This window comes from Plectropomus leopardus, chromosome 18 (genome assembly GCF_008729295.1).
Source record: "Plectropomus leopardus isolate mb chromosome 18, YSFRI_Pleo_2.0, whole genome shotgun sequence".
In the NCBI taxonomy this organism is placed as follows: domain Eukaryota; kingdom Metazoa; phylum Chordata; class Actinopteri; order Perciformes; family Serranidae; genus Plectropomus; species Plectropomus leopardus.
In genome coordinates this window covers 6,452,457-6,471,011 of record NC_056480.1, presented here as the reverse complement: position 1 = coordinate 6,471,011, position 18,555 = coordinate 6,452,457, and the positions used below count along the sequence as shown (strand labels likewise).

Genomic DNA, 18,555 nt, shown 5'->3' with positions numbered 1-18,555 from the left:
TGCCAAGTTCAATTGCGTGAGCGAGTTAGATGGAGTAAGAGAATGCGAAAGAGAATGAGAGAAAGAGGGAGGGGAGAGACAGATGGAAAGAGGCAATTGACGGGGGAGTGATAGAGTGAGTGGGAATAAGGACGGGAGTGAGGAAGGCACTTTATTCCGCCATTTCCTGTGGAAAAGCATCCCTTCCCATCTGCCCTAGAGAGAGTACCCCAGTCACCTCAGCTCCATACCAGTCAGACCATCTGACCGTTACATCACTGCTGAGATGCATGTACAGATTACCCTCTTGCAGAGTCATTTATTAATGAACTTAACATCTTCTCTGAAAAGATAAAAAACGCACGAAAGCACAGCAAATAACTTTGCAAAACAAACACCACTGCATGGGTTTCATGCGATATGTTCTCATGCAAATTCAAGCGCCAAAAACTGAATGTTTCAGGCTGAGCAAAAAGTACACAAATAACAGCAGTGTGCAACCACACAACAGAAAGTACAGGATATTGCCTACATAACTATCATCCTTATAATAACCCTCAGTAACCCCATTAAAATCAATTCATCCATGAAAGGTGTGCCCAACACACACATAGAAACACAGCTAACCACACACAGCACGTGTTGAATGTGAGGGCAAACCAATTACAGCCGATAAACCAATTCTTGCAAAGGCACACGCCACTATACACTCAGTCCCTCTCAGCAGAGCCATAATAACCATAGCTGGTGTTTAGCTACAGGCTGGACCTAGAGAGCGATACGGAAAAACCATGTAATAGTTTCAGAGCTTAAGCTGCTGAGGGAAAAAAAAAGCTTTTCAATATTTTATATCGAGCATTCACTTTTCTTATTACTGCATGTCATATTTACTCAACAAGCTGAGAATGGAGTGTGCTTATGACGTCAATGCATGTGTGTGTGAGTGTGTGCTTTTGGAGGTACAGCACAGCGTGATATTTTAATTCATGCAAGGTGTCAGTATGGCCAAAGCAATATCAATGCAAGCCAGCATGCATGAATTACAGGTGAGATGGGGAGCAGGCAATTTGTTTAATGTTATTGATGTTTAAATTGCATTAATGGACACAAAAAGATGTTTCCACGTACAGAGGAGGGGGTTTCCATCCTGCATTCTCAAATCAGATGAGAGAATGCCCCAGTTAGAGTTAGAGAGGGAGCTTTAGGGCGCTACAGTGCCAGAATGTGGATTAGTCTTCCAGCTGAGGTGCACCATTTGTACTTGCAACAGTTGGTGAAGATTTATTTTTACTTTTTTTGTTTTCGCTTGTGCTGTGCTCTTTTGATGGCTGTCGGCGCTACAACTTGATTTGCATACTTTCTTAGCAAATAAAGCCTCTGCAGTCTTACTGTAGTTCTGGTTCTGGCACCTGTGGTGCAAAACAAGCAGGATTCACTTACTTTGCTGAATCTGTACATTGCCTGAGGAACAACAATTCCCTCCTTTGATATATCAGTGACAGTGATTGATGCTTTGGGGATGATTATGCGTCATGTAGGTTCAGAGTGACAAGATTAGAGTTCAGTGAGATCGCACTCTATTAAAGTATTACAGACACAACACAGGAACAAATGCCTTTGCTGCTCATGCTGTTGACAGACAATCACTGGCTGCTCTCCGAAATGACTGATTAATCAAATGCCATGCACTGTGATTGGCCGGCTGGCTGACAAAGCAGAAGACAAAATGGCAATGGGCATCTGGCTAACTTAATTATGAGTTGAATAGTTTTCTGATTAACTGCTGGCTGGCTGATTAAAGGTTTTCCTGGCTAGCTGTCTTAGCGGTCGCTCCGTTGCCAGAGTACCTGACTAAATGACGGGTTGTCCAGCCAGCTGGTTAACTGACTAACTGATTGGCTGGTTGGTGCACTGATTGGCTGGTTGGTGCACTGATTGGCTGGCAGACTAATTGACCTGCAAACAGGAAGGCAACATTAATAGTGGAGAGGAAGCTGAGAAACAACAGGAGCGCGCTCCATCCAAATTTCGTGCACTGATTGCAATCACCAACAGCCACACAAAGAAAAAATACAAACACACACATGCACGCAAATACACATATGTTCAAGATGTACTGTTGGTCGCTATAATAAACATAACAAGTCGCCAAAAGTGCAAATGCACAAAGCTGACAGAAACAGCAGATGCACATATAGACAAAACCAAGTAGCACACATTGGCCTACACAGTTCCGATGATCAGTATTGTTATCATTACATAAAAATATGTGAACTCAACAAGAGAAATGGTTCACCAGTGCCTTCAGTGGAAATGCTGCTTATTGTTATGTCATTTTTTAGCATCTTTGACTGCTTCACAAACCTTGAAAACTGTGGAACCCACGATAAAAGGTTATGTAAGTCAATAAACCATAATTATTGAGTAAAATAAACTACCAAAATTGGACATGTTTTTACTTTAAATATCAATCACGATTTCTAAATGTAGACAAATGAACATTTTTTTTCTTAATATTACATATGTTATGTGAACGATGTACATATTCAAGTTGGATTTCTTGATTTTTATGAGCAAAGTGCAAAGGCAAGATCCATCATTCATTTCTCTGGCACCACCACGCATGTTTTCCACTGCATATAACACAGCATAATGACGTAATTACAAGTGTACAACGTGATGACACAGATAACAGAGTGAATTCTCTAGATATTATGGTTCTTATCTTAGATCAATATATATGGGATTATCCAAACAACAATCACCAACTGCCATTACAGGGGGATACCAGCATAATTACAGCAAACTACCATATTTTCATCACATATGCCGTACGGTAAGGTAAGGTAACATAAGTTAACAATGTGATGACCTGAAGACAGAAGCCTTAACTTTCTGCTGCTGCAAAGGATAAATGTTCTAGCTCTTATGGTTCTTATTTTATATGGATTAAAACAGGATTATGCCAACAACCATCTTCTGTGGCCATTATGGCATAGTTATTGCAAAATACCACATTTACATGAAATGAAAGGTAAGGTAAAGTAATGACATGATGATTGGGAAGACAAAAGCCTTACCTTAATGCTGCAAAAATAATGCTCCAGCTATTATGGTTCTTATTTTTCTGTTCTTATTTTGGATCATGCAAACAACAATCTCCCACACCTGTCCACGGGACATCTGTTTTTTTAAGTGGTTCACATAATGCCAAAAAGACAAGTATACTGCATTTGGGCTTGCTGCTTTTAGTGTGTTTTGTAGACTGCTTTCTGCTTTCTGGTGGTCAAAAATTGCTTAATGCAGCTTTAAATAACAGGGTGACTACAGAATGTGACAGTTAAAATGGGGTCATAGTTAAAATTTGACTGAAGTCATGGTTGCAGTTTCACTGTAGAGATGCTGAAAACATCAGTATATTAAAATGGTACCCTGTGGAGTTGTTGACCATAAGTAGCATTATAGAGCAATATTTTGTCTAAATGGCTTATGTGGAAGTATATGCATCTGCAAATGTTTTCTGAGGGATAAAATGTGCTCTACTCATTTTTGTTATATGCGTTTTGGCGAGAAACATTGAATGTAAACACAACTTTTTGTTGGTTGATAAGAAAACTCCACAGGGCACCTTTAGTGTCCAGAGAACATACAGTGTAAGCAGCTTTTAAGCTATTCAGATATTCCCAATATCTGCCTCTGCTCTCCATGTCTTCTCCGCTCTCCCTTCCAGCTATCTTGCCGTCTTCTGCAGATGTTTTGGCTTTTTAGAGGTCTGCAACCCAACTACTGCCTTCCTCAATGCCTCTGCACACTCTTAAATTCATTTTTCCACCATATCCTTTTCTTTCTTTGTCTCTTTTTTCCACTCAACTGCCCACCCATATTCTCTCTATGCTTCATTTCCTCTTTCCCTCCCTCATTCGGACCTACTGTAAACCGAGCAGTTTCATCCATTCCCGCCCCTCCACTTAGCCTATTACAGCCTGTTCCGCTTTCCCTTGCACCTCTGATAAACTGAGCAGAGCAGGTCCCATGCTGCTATGTTAACTCTCCTCGCCACTCGCCACATTACATCCTCTGCCACCTACAAAGCACTCTCACTCCCGCCCTCTCCTTCTGATAAACTGAGAAGAGCAGGTCCCATGCTGGTGTGTTAACCTGCCTCACCCACTCACCCCATTACATCCTTTGCCATCGACGCCGCTCACACACTCACACTCCCTCGCCCTCGGCCCAGTCACTAACACCCTTTCATTATGGATACTCTTCTCCGTGGGGGGCTATCACTTCAAAGACACCCTGCTTCCCTCTCCCGTGTCTGTGTGGAGAGGGTGCAGATGACGGGGTGCGATGAGGTGTGTGGGAGAGAAGAAAGGGGGTAGGGAGGGGTATCATAAAAGTGACTGAGCCGGAGCCGCGCGATTTATGTATTTATTCATCACCGAGGAAGCTGCGTATTAAAAGGTCGGGCAATTTTCCAGGTCACTGACCGAACCCACATGGTGAGGAGGCGAGGGGATGAAGAGGACAGGAGCGGAGAGACAACAGAGATAAAGAGAGCGAGAGTGGCTACGATGGCAAGCTGGTAAAGGCGATATTGGCAGTTGGACACACATCGGCGCATTCACACCTCACCTGTGTGTGTGTGTGCGTAAGCCAAGTTTGCCTAAGCGCCCCGCTTGTATGTGTGCACATGCTGTTTGTTTGTGCAAGGGAGGAAAAAGTGAGTGCATCTGCGGTTTTGTGTATGCGTTCACGTCTGTCTGCACACCGGCTGTGGTTAATGAGTTTGAAAGGTCAAACGCCTCTCAGAAAGATTAATGGGGTTTCCTAGGCACGGGGGTAATGGTTTACGAGGCCCTGCCGGACACATTTCCAACATGACGGTCATTACCACCACAGAGCAGAGACGGAAGGAGGGATCACAGGCAAATACAAGGACGACACAAAGCTGCTGGGGAGCAGACACTGGGTAGAGAACAGTGTGAGTATGACCACCCGATGTACATGTGTAAATCATCCCTGTGCATGCTTGATTATGTGTAAACAGCTCTAAGTTTTAGGTACCAGATTAACTGCATGGACTGCTTACCTTCAACCAAAGCCTGCTCAAACGTGATTGGTCAATACTACTCAAACTGAAAATGGAAACGACAACACTTCTGATACCTGGATCAATACTCAATACCCTCAAGGTATCAGCCGAAATCATCCAGTACCACGTGGTTTTAAAACTTCTCTGATCAAAAAATACCTGGATTCAATCCTTTTTGTATCCACTTCCAGAAAAAAGACAATATATATAATTTTAATACGACTATAGCAGCATCTACAACCCACGCAGTCTTTGGTGTGGTGAAGTTGAGCACTGTTGGCAGTTTAGTGTGCCAACATGCTTCCTGAAAGAATGGCTTAACTACACACCTGTGGTGTCTGGTAGCATTTTGCACAACTAAATTCTTCCATTCACATGACAGGTATCAAATGAAATAGAAAAAAAAGGCATCACACAAGGGACTCTATTGGTATCAGTATCGTTTTAAGGGTATTATTATTGATTCTGGTACTATAACTACTTTGAGAATACCCAGTGCTATTGTGAGTCTAACAATATTATGTGTTATAAGGGTGCAATGATTGATTGCTGGGGTACTATTTTAATGTGATGTTGTTTGTCAGCCAACGTTTGACTTTCAGATGTACACAGGTTTCAAGCCTGAATGCACCACGTACACATAAAGCAGCCTGTGCTCAGTCTTTGTTTTTCTTTGAGTCTGAGTTTGATTCTTGAGCAAAGTAAGTAATTGCCAAAGTTATCACTCGGTTGCCATTGGAGCAACACTCAATATCTTTACAACTGGTGTGTTTCTGAATATTGGTGAGTGCATGCAATTGTGAGTACATGCAAAGAAGTGTTCTTCACAAATGCATAAAAGTTACATAACACATCTTTGGATAACACTTTAGAAGAATGTATAGAAAATTATTAAACTTTCATTAACAATCTCTGCTGTATAGAGTTGGAGGAGATTGTAGAGAGAAACATGAGCAGGACTTAAGAAGCATGATAAAGAATTTAATCGTGCAGTAAGAGTAATGTGCCGTCTTTTCCTCTCCTCTCCAACACACACACAAGGTGCAAGTTCTGCTAACATGTGTCTTCAGGTCAGATATGTCAGAGGAGAACCAGCAAACATGAAAAGCACATTAAGAGGCAGCGGGCTGGCCAGCTTCAGCCAGAGCCAGCGAGGCGGACACTGACACAGCAGAGCGCAGACGAAGAGGGGAGGCTAATGGCAAAGACATGGATGGAGTTCAGAGATGTAGAGGTGTATGGAGGTCTCCAAGTATGCCACGTGTTTGTGTGTGCGTGTGTGTGTGTGTGTGTGTGTGTGTGTGTGTGTGTGTGTGTGTGTGTGTGTGTAAGATTATAAGAGAGAAAGACTGTTGGAAGCATGTGCATGAATCTGTGTAGAGGAGATGTGGTTTCTCATGTGCCTTTAAAACATGTACATTATATTTCCACTTTGGAACATGAACACATGAAAAGGACAGCGCCTCACGTTTTAACAAGATGAGAGCACACTTGTCTGTTCATGTAACTGTTACATAACTGAATGTGGACTGCTGGACATCACCGCCTCAGCTGCAGCCCATCCAAAGGTTCAAAGCCTGTTGGATGACCTTGTGCCCAAGACAGTATTTTTCCCAGATTGTGGTGAACATACTGAATTTGAGAATTATTATATCAAGATAAGACTGTCCTTACAGAAAAAAAAGGGTAGCATCAATCTTCCGTGAGGAAACCAAAATAACATATGCCTTTTTTTGAATGCCCAGACATAATAAATCAACAGGGGGAAGAAGGCCGACTGTTGCTTCGCTTCATGTCACCTGTGTTTATTGCACGTCTGTCCATCCTGGAAGAGGGATCCCTCTTCAGTCATCCTTCCTAAGGTTTCTACCATTTTTTCCCCCGTTACAGGGGTTTTTCAGGAGAGTTTTTCCTTAGAAGATATGAGGGTCTAACGGCAGAGTGATGTCGTATGCTGTAAAGCCCTCTGAGGCAAACTGTGTTTTGTGATAATGGGCTTTATAAATAAAATTGACTTGACTTGACTTGTCTCGGACAAAACATTGCATTAAAACACAAGTCAAACTACAGCCAACAACCAAGATACATGTACTTTCTGCACCTACAGATCAACTACATTTTCCCAAAGCTATCTTGGGTAGTTCTCATCACCCTGAAGTTTGTTGAAGTGTTATTTTCCCGATAAGTTTGGCTTTACTGTGCGTACCAATCAGTGTGCTTGCGTTCAATGGTGGTGCTCGTGACTGGTCAGATGGCTGGATCTCAATACTGGGGAGATCGCTACTGCGTAGTCTCTGGCTCCAAAGTATATAACCAGAGCAATATGACAGGAGCAGTTTCCAGGATATTTTGGCTTCATTTATATTTAGTGGGGTTAAGGGTAGACGTGTAGTCCATCTTTCTATACAGTCAATGTTTGCAATTATGTGACAAAAAGGTGTTGAGCATTAAAAAATATGCTATTTACATTTCATCACAGTTTAGAATTCACAAATTAAGTTGCTAAAAGACTATCTAAAAAGTTTTTGATTCTTTAAAGAAGCATGGCTAACTGTGCACAATCAAACTGTGAGAGTGTGTTTGTCTTTTGGTGCAATCCAAGACCTCGGCCACCTCCATGACAGTGTGATACGACTGCCTAAACCAGGCCCAATTGAGGCTGATGGTCTCTAAGCCAACATCTGAAAGGGAGGGCAACACATTTAACCTCTGGCAGAACACTGCCTCCACACACACACACACACACACACACACACACACACACACACACACACACACACAAAGGCTACACTTACTCCCCCAGCTTTTTCCTCACAAAAGCCTCAAAGTCGTTTCTTAATTCAAAAGAAACTTGACGCATCAGAGCCAGCATGGTCAAAACTGTATAACAGCGAGCAATATGAGTCCACTTTAGAGTCATGTGAGTTCAATCATTATTGAAACTGGCAATAACAGGTCTAGGATCAGCAGAACAAAGAAGTATGAGAAACTGGCCCACTCAGTCGAGATTCATGACGCCAAATTTTCCAACAGAGCCATAACTCCACAGGTACTGGAGTTTTCAGGTGATTATCAGATTGCCAGTGTATTTGGCCAGTAGATCCTGTATGTATGAGCACAGATGGACTGAACAAACTCCTGATAGCCTCAATAAATCTATTCCCATGAATCTGATTTTCAAACTTAAGTCCAAATGAGTGGGAGATTCTGTTTTCACCATCAAAAAACAAGGAAATTAAATGAAATCCTGGGAGTGTGAGGGCTGTAGACTGACTGAGCTCAGCCGAGTTGTCAGTTCAATTCCCAACATGCCCACCCACATCAAGCCTCGCATTAATGCAGTTAGTGTTTACCCTCAATGCAAAAAAACACCCCAAGCTGAAATTTATGCCAAGAGCACAGCTCTAGCTACACACAAATACACACCAATGACATTTATCAACTTTAGACACCTCAGGACTGAAAAGCTTGCCAGCAAGAACTCCTCTAATCCATTAGTATCTCAACAAAAGCAGCAAAGATGAATAATGTGTTTGAGGCATCCATATAAAAATCAGGCAGAAATATGTCTTAACTCCAGGATGCTGGTGGTGTGGGTGGTGGGAACATTTTTAATGTGATTCTTTTCTAGTTTAATTTATTGCAGGTTTTTTTTGCATATAACCTTTGAAGAACCTTTAGAGAGCAGGCCCCTGAGATGTTTACATAAGACTCTGGCATGAAAGCACAGGAACATTTGCTAAAGCAGCTCTGCTTGATGCTTCATTTTGGGCTTTGAGACTTTTTTTTTCTTGGCTCTCCTCATACTGTATGCAATGATGATTATTTTCGCTCTATTTTATATGAAATGTGTGTTCATTTCATATATGTTCATAACTTTTAGCTTGTGGGTTATATGATAATATAGCTGAACTTAGTGAATATTATGGAATGTAGTAATATAAAGGTCTGACTGCATATACAAAGCAACTAAGAACAAAAAACAAACAAGAAAAAGAACGATTATTTGCTTGTGTTTGCACACCGCCACCAACCAGTCAATTATCAATTTACATGGATGTCTATCCAGACTTATATGTAGCCGTGAGAGTATGCAATGCTTTAAATATGGATGCTGCTGTAAAGAAGCCACAAATTCTAAAACATGGATGCTTCACAATCATCTCCATGGGGAAGCACAAGATTTATACAATCGGCACACTTTCACGGTGGAATTCAAAGCATTCTTAAGATATCGCATTCATAAGAATGGGATGGACATATGGATACTGAAAGGCCAGATGGAGAACCTAAAAACTCAATGCCTGCAGCCACCACTGTTGCCAGTGTGAAGGCATAAAAATAGGCAGATGAACTGATGATTAGAATTTGGTGAAATGCTACTTTTGATTGATAAGGTGTGCAGTGTGTTCAAAATCTCAAATTCAATTAGTTTAGTAATTTCTTCAGTGCACCAATACATCACATATACATGTTAGCAACCAACTGCAATTTTTAATACTCTATAAAGAGCTAAATTTTACAATTGAGATTATCACTTAGTATTTTTATTAATCAATTAATTGTTTAATAGATAAAATAGCAGAAGTTTACCTGACCCCAAGGTAACATCTATAAACAGTCCAAACCAAAAGATATAAAAAAGAAAATAGTGGTGTATAATCATATTTGAGATGATAATCTTTGCCATTTTTACTTGACAAACGATAATGAACTAAACTCATTTTTCTGCTGTGTGCATTATTCCAATTTTAAACTCTATTTTCTCTCTCTTTCATTGCCATTGCTGATACGAGCCTACCCTCCGAGTCCTCTTCCATGCTGAATTACATTTGCTGCTGCAATGATTTAATTATCCCCCCACACAAATTAATAACATTTCATTCATTTCATTAATTTTCATATTATTCTCCAGAACAACAACGAGTTGGTTAAGATGCATTGAGCAGAATGTGGTTTGTTTACACTTAATTCTTCCCAAAGCTGCGCTTTCTAAGGATGCCTCTCAGAAAAGACAAAAGAAACAAGGTGCAGAAAATATCTCCTGCACTTTTAGATGGAAACGTGGATGTAAGCAAATGCACACAAGTATGCGAAAAACACACACACAAAGGCTGTCGCATAGGCATACACACAGACGGCAGCGGAAGATGTTTCAGCATAGATTCATCAATAAAATGACGGCCCAAATGCGCAGTCCATCCGCAGTTCCACCATTTATCACAGGCAGCTGCACAGAGCCCCTTCCTCACTGTCCAATATGGCTGAAACACCTGCTAAAGCCCCATCTTTCCTGCCACATGTGCGCACACACACAACCACAGACTGCTCTTTTTCCCTCTCCAAAAGCTCATTCTTGCCGATCCAGCAGAATAAATGCTGTAGTAATGTCCTTACCCTGAACAAAAGAAATCAGGTGACCCCATTGGGATCCAATAGACACGCATACTCTCTCTTACACACACAATTCATCTATCAGTCTCGGTCAATGTGTTCCAGTGGAGTGGGAGGTAAATAAGGACCTGGCTGAGCTGCTGCATTGACTTGTTACAGGAACCCCTCGCTCTGTTTGATTACATGTAACATACAAGTGGCTGTGGAACAAAACAGTAGCGGCAGCTTACAATTCCCTCCTGCTCCCTCTCCCTCCCACATGCCTTTACTCTCCTCCAATTTCATTTCTGTCACTCCCTCATCCGCCGCTCCTCGCTTTTTGCTTTTAATTCAGCCTCCCTCATTCTCCACCCCTTGACCTGACACACCTCTTCTCCCTTTCCTACTTGTAATGCATCATTTTTTTGGGATGAGACTCCTCTTCCAACCCCCCACATTCATTCATTTGCCCACACCTGTGCTTCTGCCCCTTCTTCCGTCTTTCTGCTGAAAATGACAGCGTCCCCGAGGCTTCGACGAGAGAATGTCGCGCCGCTACGCCTGCTGTCTTCACAAATCACTCTGACCTTTCATCCACACAGAGGTCACAGTCGTCTGATTCAACGCGTGCAGGTCCAAGGCTGTCCCTGCCAGCCAAGGATGGACCAGTGCATCCGGCCCAGAAGCGGCAGCAGAGCAGAAATAAGCCCGCATCAATCACAGACAATTAGTCCCAATTGAAGCCTGGGTAGAGGGTGGAGTGCTACTCCTCTGCCAGTCTGGCAGTTTCTGGTAAACCCAATATTAGTCAGATTGCTTCTAAGCACTAATTATAAGATTCAGTAATCAGATGAAATATGAATGGAGATAAATAATGAATAGTCACTTGAATTATGTTGTGTTGAAGTTAATAGTAAAGAGAAATGGCTGGGCTTTGCATTATGATATAGAGGGTTTTTTAAATAGATATCATTGGAGTTATAGATAAGCAACAAACCTGACAAGGTAAACCTTTAAAGATTATAGATACAGATACAGATAGCCTCGGCCTCATCTTAAAACAAAAGTGAAATTACTGCCTTGTGGTTTTACGCCTCAGTAAACCAGTCAAGTTGCACTTACAGTTTACGCCCATCTATGCCTGTCACATGACAGTTGACAGTTGTTCAAGTGTTGCTGCAAAGAGGCTACCTATACTAAAACCTGGATGCTTCACACACATCTTCAACCCGTCAGCAAAAAGATCTGCAAAATAAGGACAGTTAAGGTGGACACCCAAGATTAGTGTCAACAATTTGGTATCTAACCAAATGTCTCCCCTTCTGTTCCGGAGTTATCGCATTGAGTTATGGCCAGAAAAGTGTTTTTGCAGATTATTTTGATGTCACAGTGAACTTGACCTTTGACCTTTGGAATATAAAATATCATCAACTCATCATTTTATTCTATCAGCCAAATTTTGTGAAATTTTGTCATTATTATTTGATGTTTTTTTTAGTTTTGGCCAAAAACATGTTTTGTGGGGTCACAGTGACCTTTGACAACCAAACTCTAATCAGTTCTTTGTTGACTCTACTTGGATATTTGTGCCAAAATTTGACGAAATTCCCTTAAGGTTTTCTTGAGATATCACGATGATGAGAAGGGGACAGATGGACAGATGTACATAAGGACGCATGCATGTATGTACAGACAACCCGACAACATAATGCCTCTGGCCACAGCTATCACCAGTGCGGAGTCATAAAAAGCCATTTCAGGATTTTTTAACTTGCAGCAACTCACTTGCCAGACAGAGAGATGAATATGGATGATTCTGCAAAACCTCAAATGAATTAATCAAATGCCTAAGAAAAGTGCAACTGAGGTTAAGGTACGATTAAGGTTCGGCAACTCAGACTCCTGGATATGCTTACGAAAAGACTGAGGTCACTGAAAAAAGAAAAAAAAAAAAGAAGAAGAGATGCCGACATTTCTTGTAGCTTTGAGCATTCAAACTTAACACAACAGCTATTTCAGAGGTGGAGGTTAGCATATAAAATCCACGAAAAGACTCAAGGGGTAGCAAAATCACCCTGGGCAGTGCAAACTGAGGCGAAGAAGTGACCTAGCGAGTTGGAAATGTTTCAGCTTGATCCAAAACAAAGAGCTTACGCCGAGCCCTCATGACTTTATAAACATGCAGAGAGGAGCGGAAAAGGAGAGAAACTGGATAAAAAGAAAAGAATCAGAGCTATTGGTTCTCAAATCAGTCATACACTGAGCTGTTATACACACACAATCTCTCTCTGTGCTCGCACACACACAGGGTCAACGAGTACGTTGAGACGAAATTAAAGCTGCAGTCTCGCAGAAGTTGCATGCCCTTCCACTCGCCTGAAACTCGGCAACTTTTGCTACATAAAAGGCTCCCTGGACACAAACTGTACTAGAGAATCAGACAATGCTGGATTACAATCTTCAGAGAACCCCTTTGAGAAACTGTTTCACAAAGGCTTTTATAGCACCTTTAAGATAAGACAGATGCTGAAAGAAACCTAAAGGTACACTTATTTTAAAATGGAACTATATCAGGATTTGGCTTCAAGAGAGAGCTGACTTATAGACCCCTAAAAAAAAGTACTTTTTCACTATGGATGGATTTTTTTTCAGGTTTCTTACACATTTAATAGTATAAATACTGTGACATCAGCATCACAAAGCATGCTGGTGGAAAATGTCAGCTTTAACTTTGAAATTACACATGACATGAGAGGTTTCAGCGGTAGAGCAGCGTAGTTAGGCTGCAGGTAAACAATAGGCTGAATGCTTGCCAAGAGCACAGTGCAGTCAAGTCACCCCGGCAATTCTGACACGACAAGGCATCAAACAAACTACGGCCGCACAAACAGGATGATCCCACAGGTTACGCTGAGACTCTCTCGCTCTCAATCACTCCGCCGCTCTCCATCACTCTGCCTCCATTGTTCTGTACCGAGCTCGTGCCCTCTCTCTCAGCTTGCTGCAGAATGGATGGATGCAGAGAGGGAAGGAGGGAGGGAGGGAGGAGAGGGAGGAGAGGAGAAGTAAATGAGATCCCGATGAGATGCCAAGGTGTGTTAGCGGTGAGGCGTGGGGAATGAGAAAAGCGGCCTGAAGGGAGGAGGGGGGGAGTGGCTAGATTGACTGTGTGTGAGGTGCATAGGTGGATAGTGGACAGCCGGCTCTGCCTGTGCGGAGCCCCCCGGACGTATTAGTGTTTGCTAAGTCAGCTCAGGATGCGGGAGGCATGTACAGGAGAGGGAGGAAAGGAGGGAGAGGAAGATGAGGAGGATGACATATGAGAGGAGAGTGGGAAGAACAAAGGAAAACAGGAAGGCAGAAAGAAGAGAAGAGCGCAAAGGAAGGAAGAAGTACAACATAAGAATGCAGCCTCATATAGATGCAACGCAGGAAAATGCTGCTGGCTCTTAAAAAAAAAGAAAATTCAAATAAGAGAAAAGACAAACACAAAGGGACTTTAAAAACCATGAATAAAAGCAACTAAAGGATTAAAACGCGGACAAGCACAGTCTGCGAAAAAGAAATTCATGAATAGTGATCAAAGAGTTGCATTAATACTGTAATATAATATAATAGCTTTAAACAGATACTCTAAAAATCCCAAATACAAGGAAGACTTATGCACACACTTCCTTTGTTAAAACACAGCTCCCATGGCGTTTCGCACTACAACAGAACACACATAGACAGGTAGGTAAATTTAATATGGATATAATGGCAGAGAATTTTAAAAAGGGGGAGAAGTTCTCCCTAGTGTTTTCTTTATCAGCCAAATCCGTACCAACAGAAAGAAGAATTGCTGCCAATAGCAGCCTTCAGGAGCACATTGCTTTCACAGCAATTAATCGCTGTCACAACATCAATTAAACAAAAGCTAGCATCCAAATCCCGCTACCCAGCATTCCAGGGAACCAAATCAATCTGGCAGTGAGTCGGCGTGTGTTGCATCCAATGCTCAAGAGGAAGTGTGTGTAATGAAAGGGAGTGGGAGCGCTCAGACGTGCATGTGCGTGCACAAAAGGGGCCCTTAAGTATGTGTGCGCAAGCGTTGCATGAGAACACTGGCATGCAAAGGAAACATATATATGTGTCAAGTGAGTGTGTGCATTTGATCGTGAGTCGCGTGTGTGCCACTATAGTGCATTAATGTGTGTCAATGATGTATGGCTGTGAAGTGAGCCAAATGTACTTTTCTTGAGTACATAGAGGTTAATGTATATATGTCTGCCGAATGTGTTTGTCTGCACATGCAAGCGTATGTATCCCAAATCCACTCAGCTATACCTTGCCAATAAAAGCATCTCTTTAGAAAGAGCCTGAGGGTCCAAAGCCATTATGTTCTTTTCCTCCTCACAATCTCAGAACAGACTGGGAACACTTTCCCAGCTTCACCTGAGCCAGCTGCTAAGAAACACATCCAATCAGCGCTGGTTTCAAGCGATATAAGCTATAGATTTACAATATCCTGGCTAACTTGTGAGTGCAGAAAGTATTTATCAGTGGCAATCAGCCAGGCTGCCGGTGAATTGTTGGACCACAGCAGCACCTCCCCACCTCCCAAACACTCCAGTGCAGATGCACAGGGGCAATTAAACAAGCCAGCAATCCAAATCCGGATCCCAAATCAGCACTAAATCATGATAAAGTGACTCTGTTCCCCTGCATTACTACCCTGATGACGATTCTTGGTTTTAATGCTGATGGAAATACAAAGAAACTAACTGAGGCAAAGAAAACTGCCGTTTTATCAGAGAGGAACGGAGGAGAGTTGCATGCATTGGGATAAGCAGTGAGGCATCAGCTTATAATGCATCCTGTCGTCCGTGCCACAGCATCAGTGACTGTCAGAGTGTGAAAAGACAAAGAAACCAGTTGCACAAAGATGCCGTGACGAAAGAGCACCACATTTCTAAATCTTTGTGACAACAGACCAGGGATTTATTTCCTACAGAGGGCTGCCTGAAGGAAACTGACTTTTGAATAAAACACAAACTGGATATTGGAGCAGACAGGGTCTCTACTGTGAAACTACAGAGATGTAGGAATTGTGCTCAGTTTGTTTTCAGAAGAAAATCAACTCGTCCACAATCAGTTCACAATCTGGAGTGGATGCTTTAAATAAAAATCAGTTTTTACGGAATTTTGGTGCGCTATTGTACTCAAGTGTCATGTTTATGTAGTTTGATTTACAAGCAATTGAGTCATGACAGTCTAAATAAACCACATTTATTCGCATGTTTGTTTGTTTTTCGGGGGAAACGCTTTGAGTTAACTGAGCACAAATGCGTAAATCTGTCAAGCTTTTTGAGACGCGTCTCTCCACAAACACAAAAAGAGATTTCTCCTTCCCGTGTGCGGTTTGTTTTATTAATTAAAGACCGTTTTAACTAAACTATTATCCGTGCCGTCAATAATGCACCTGCTTCTCATCACGGGACAAACGCCAAACTATCTCCGCCGCGGACATCTGTCTGTCGATCAACGGCTGCGGCGACCGGTTTGGGTACAACAAACAAAACAAACAAAAAAGACACACATACACATACCTTCCTCGGCGTGACAGTCTTCTTCTAGGTTGAGCAATAATATCCAAAGCACCGAAATCAGCGTTTTACGGAGATCCATGTTTGTCTGGCCAGTTCCGCGGGGCTCTTGTCATCTCTCTCCAGCCTGCGCGCAACGCACCGCAGCAGAGACGCACTCGGTGTTTGAACGGAGCGGATGCCGTCTGGGCAAATAGTGCAAGATCCAGGGAGCCACACGGTCTATTTGATATCTCGGGGGAGGGTTTTACGGTAGAGATTGACAGCGGGCGAGCGCAATGAAGTGGGATGTGGAGTCGAGGGTACGGGAGGGTCGACCTATCAAGGAGCTGCAACCTGAAATCTCCGCGCCAGGTGTTTCCACTGTAGTCAACACACTCTTTTACAATGCGTTTTTTCACAGACTTTTTTTTGAGAGGTGGAGGGAGTTGCGTAAATTATAACCTATATGTATCTCTGAGTGTAGTAAGGATTACCTTCCTCTGTTCAAAGTCCTGTGAGCTTGTTTTTTGGTTCTGATTTTGGGTGCGGAATTCAGCAGCGGTCCTAAAGGGGGCTCAGGTGGTCGTAAACTATGTGTTATTATTTCAATTATGTGGCTTTCACTGAGGTTTAACCTGGATGTGAATGTAGCAAAAGGTTGACCTCGGTAACTCCAATGAAAGCTGACAGCTCCTTCATTTAGAAAAATACATTAAATAAGGACTAAGTCTTTATTTCATAAAACACATCTTTGGTGTTGCTAAGCTGTGCATGAATTTAGTTATAGCCATATTATAATTTTTATAGACAAAAATGTCAAAAATCAGACTTTAAAGGAACTGTATAGGGTATACATCAGAGTCTGATTCACGCTGTCTGCACACAGTTCTCAACATGCAGGTGGCTGAGGTGGCAGCTAGCTGCTAACGGTGCAAACAAAGCAACGTTTGCTCATACAACGGTTTGTATATCCTTTTAAAAAGCACAAAAAATTCATATGATAGCCTATGAAATAGCGCCCCGTGAGTGACGTTACGTCCTTAACATACAGTTACATGATTAACTTAAAGTAATGGAGGTTAGGTTTAAGCAAGCTGAGTTACTGTCTTTAGGTTTAAGAGAAGAAACATGGTGAGGACCTACCTTAAAATGACTCAAAGGTCACTCAAAGAACACCCGATTCTGAACACGTGTCAGTGTCACTTTTGGCCGCTCGGGGAAGGCATGCTGATTTACGCTTGTTACCTGCATCGTGTCTTTTCAAAATAATGTTACCTTTTCATAGAAAATGTACAGTTTCTGCTTTTTAAATGCATAGATTCTCTTTTCAAAATATACTCAGCACATAGGGGGGAAAAGTGTTTATAGGTTTACTTCCTAATAAGATTAGACAACGAAAGCATGTGGTTAGGCTTCTGCAACTACACCATGGGTTGGGATAGTGTTACCAGCAGTAACTGCCATATGGGTGCGGTGTGAAGATTAGCTAGCCAGTGGGACACACACACATAGACTCACATACATATACATGCATGTCAGCCAGACCACAACAAAGAACAGAGTACCTCAGATTACAACACAGAAAGAGAGTTAGGCTTCATTCTCTGCTCAGGATGCCATTATCTACACTATATCTTCACAGCAAATAGCTGCTTGCCGCTATTTTAATGCTCTAAATATTGTATACAGCTACTTCAAAGTCATAATGCATAGAAATACAAAGCATTTGACTTTAGTTCCTCCCAGTGATACTGTAATATCAAAAAAGATCCAGGGATCTGACCTGGGAACATTTATTTGTTTAATGCTCTTTTTGAAAGGGACAAATACAACAAATAGACCAGATACTGCAGCATTTATAGTTAAGGCTACAGTCTGCATATCCTTAGACAACTCTACCTTACATATACAAAATATAATGACACAATACAAATATCAGCAACCACTCATGAAAAGCACTTGATCATACTTGACTTCACGTCTGCTCACCCCTAAACGGAAATAAATGGGCTGAGAGCAACACATACTTAACACATTTAAATCACCATTGACTCATTCCTCTACAAACACTTATGTCATCACAATCATTTGCAAAGATGCTGTAATGAATACAAAATCTACAAATGGTGGATTTAAAGAAGATCCTATTGATGTGTTTCTCCTGTTATCATATATTCAGCACTACATATAACTACATAAAACTCCTTATAATCCTAAAAATCTGTGACAGTGTCCACAAATCCTTTCACATGAAAACATAGCAAAATTGCCAAGGCTACTTGGGCAAAAAATCCCACTTAACATCTACAGTAACAATGCCGAATTTAATCAACATAATTGACATAGTTTAATATTTTTCTTTTCACACCTAGCCTACAAATATACTGAAGACACTTTCTATAATGAAAATCACTTCCTGGACTATTGATTTGATGCAGCTTAAAGTAAGTAGACATGTTCATGGCATTCTGCACAGAGCAATTTTATCAAGTTTTTTCCACCGGGTTTGTTTATGCATCTTCAGACGGTAGGAGAGCAAAA

The 18,555-nt window shown here is 41.7% G+C and overlaps 1 protein-coding gene across 1 annotated transcript in view; it reads right to left on the bottom strand.

Annotated features, from left to right (window-relative positions):
- The window catches only part of LOC121957491 (ephrin type-A receptor 7), a 192,229-nt gene extending 176,026 nt beyond the window's left edge, over nt 1-16,203 (bottom strand). The window contains exon 1 of the mRNA XM_042506084.1: nt 16,036-16,203. Coding sequence (XP_042362018.1) covers nt 16,036-16,114 — 79 coding nt within the window. The 5' untranslated portion in view covers nt 16,115-16,203. The remainder of the gene's footprint in view (nt 1-16,035) is intronic.
- Nucleotides 16,204-18,555: the final 2,352 nt, after the last annotated feature.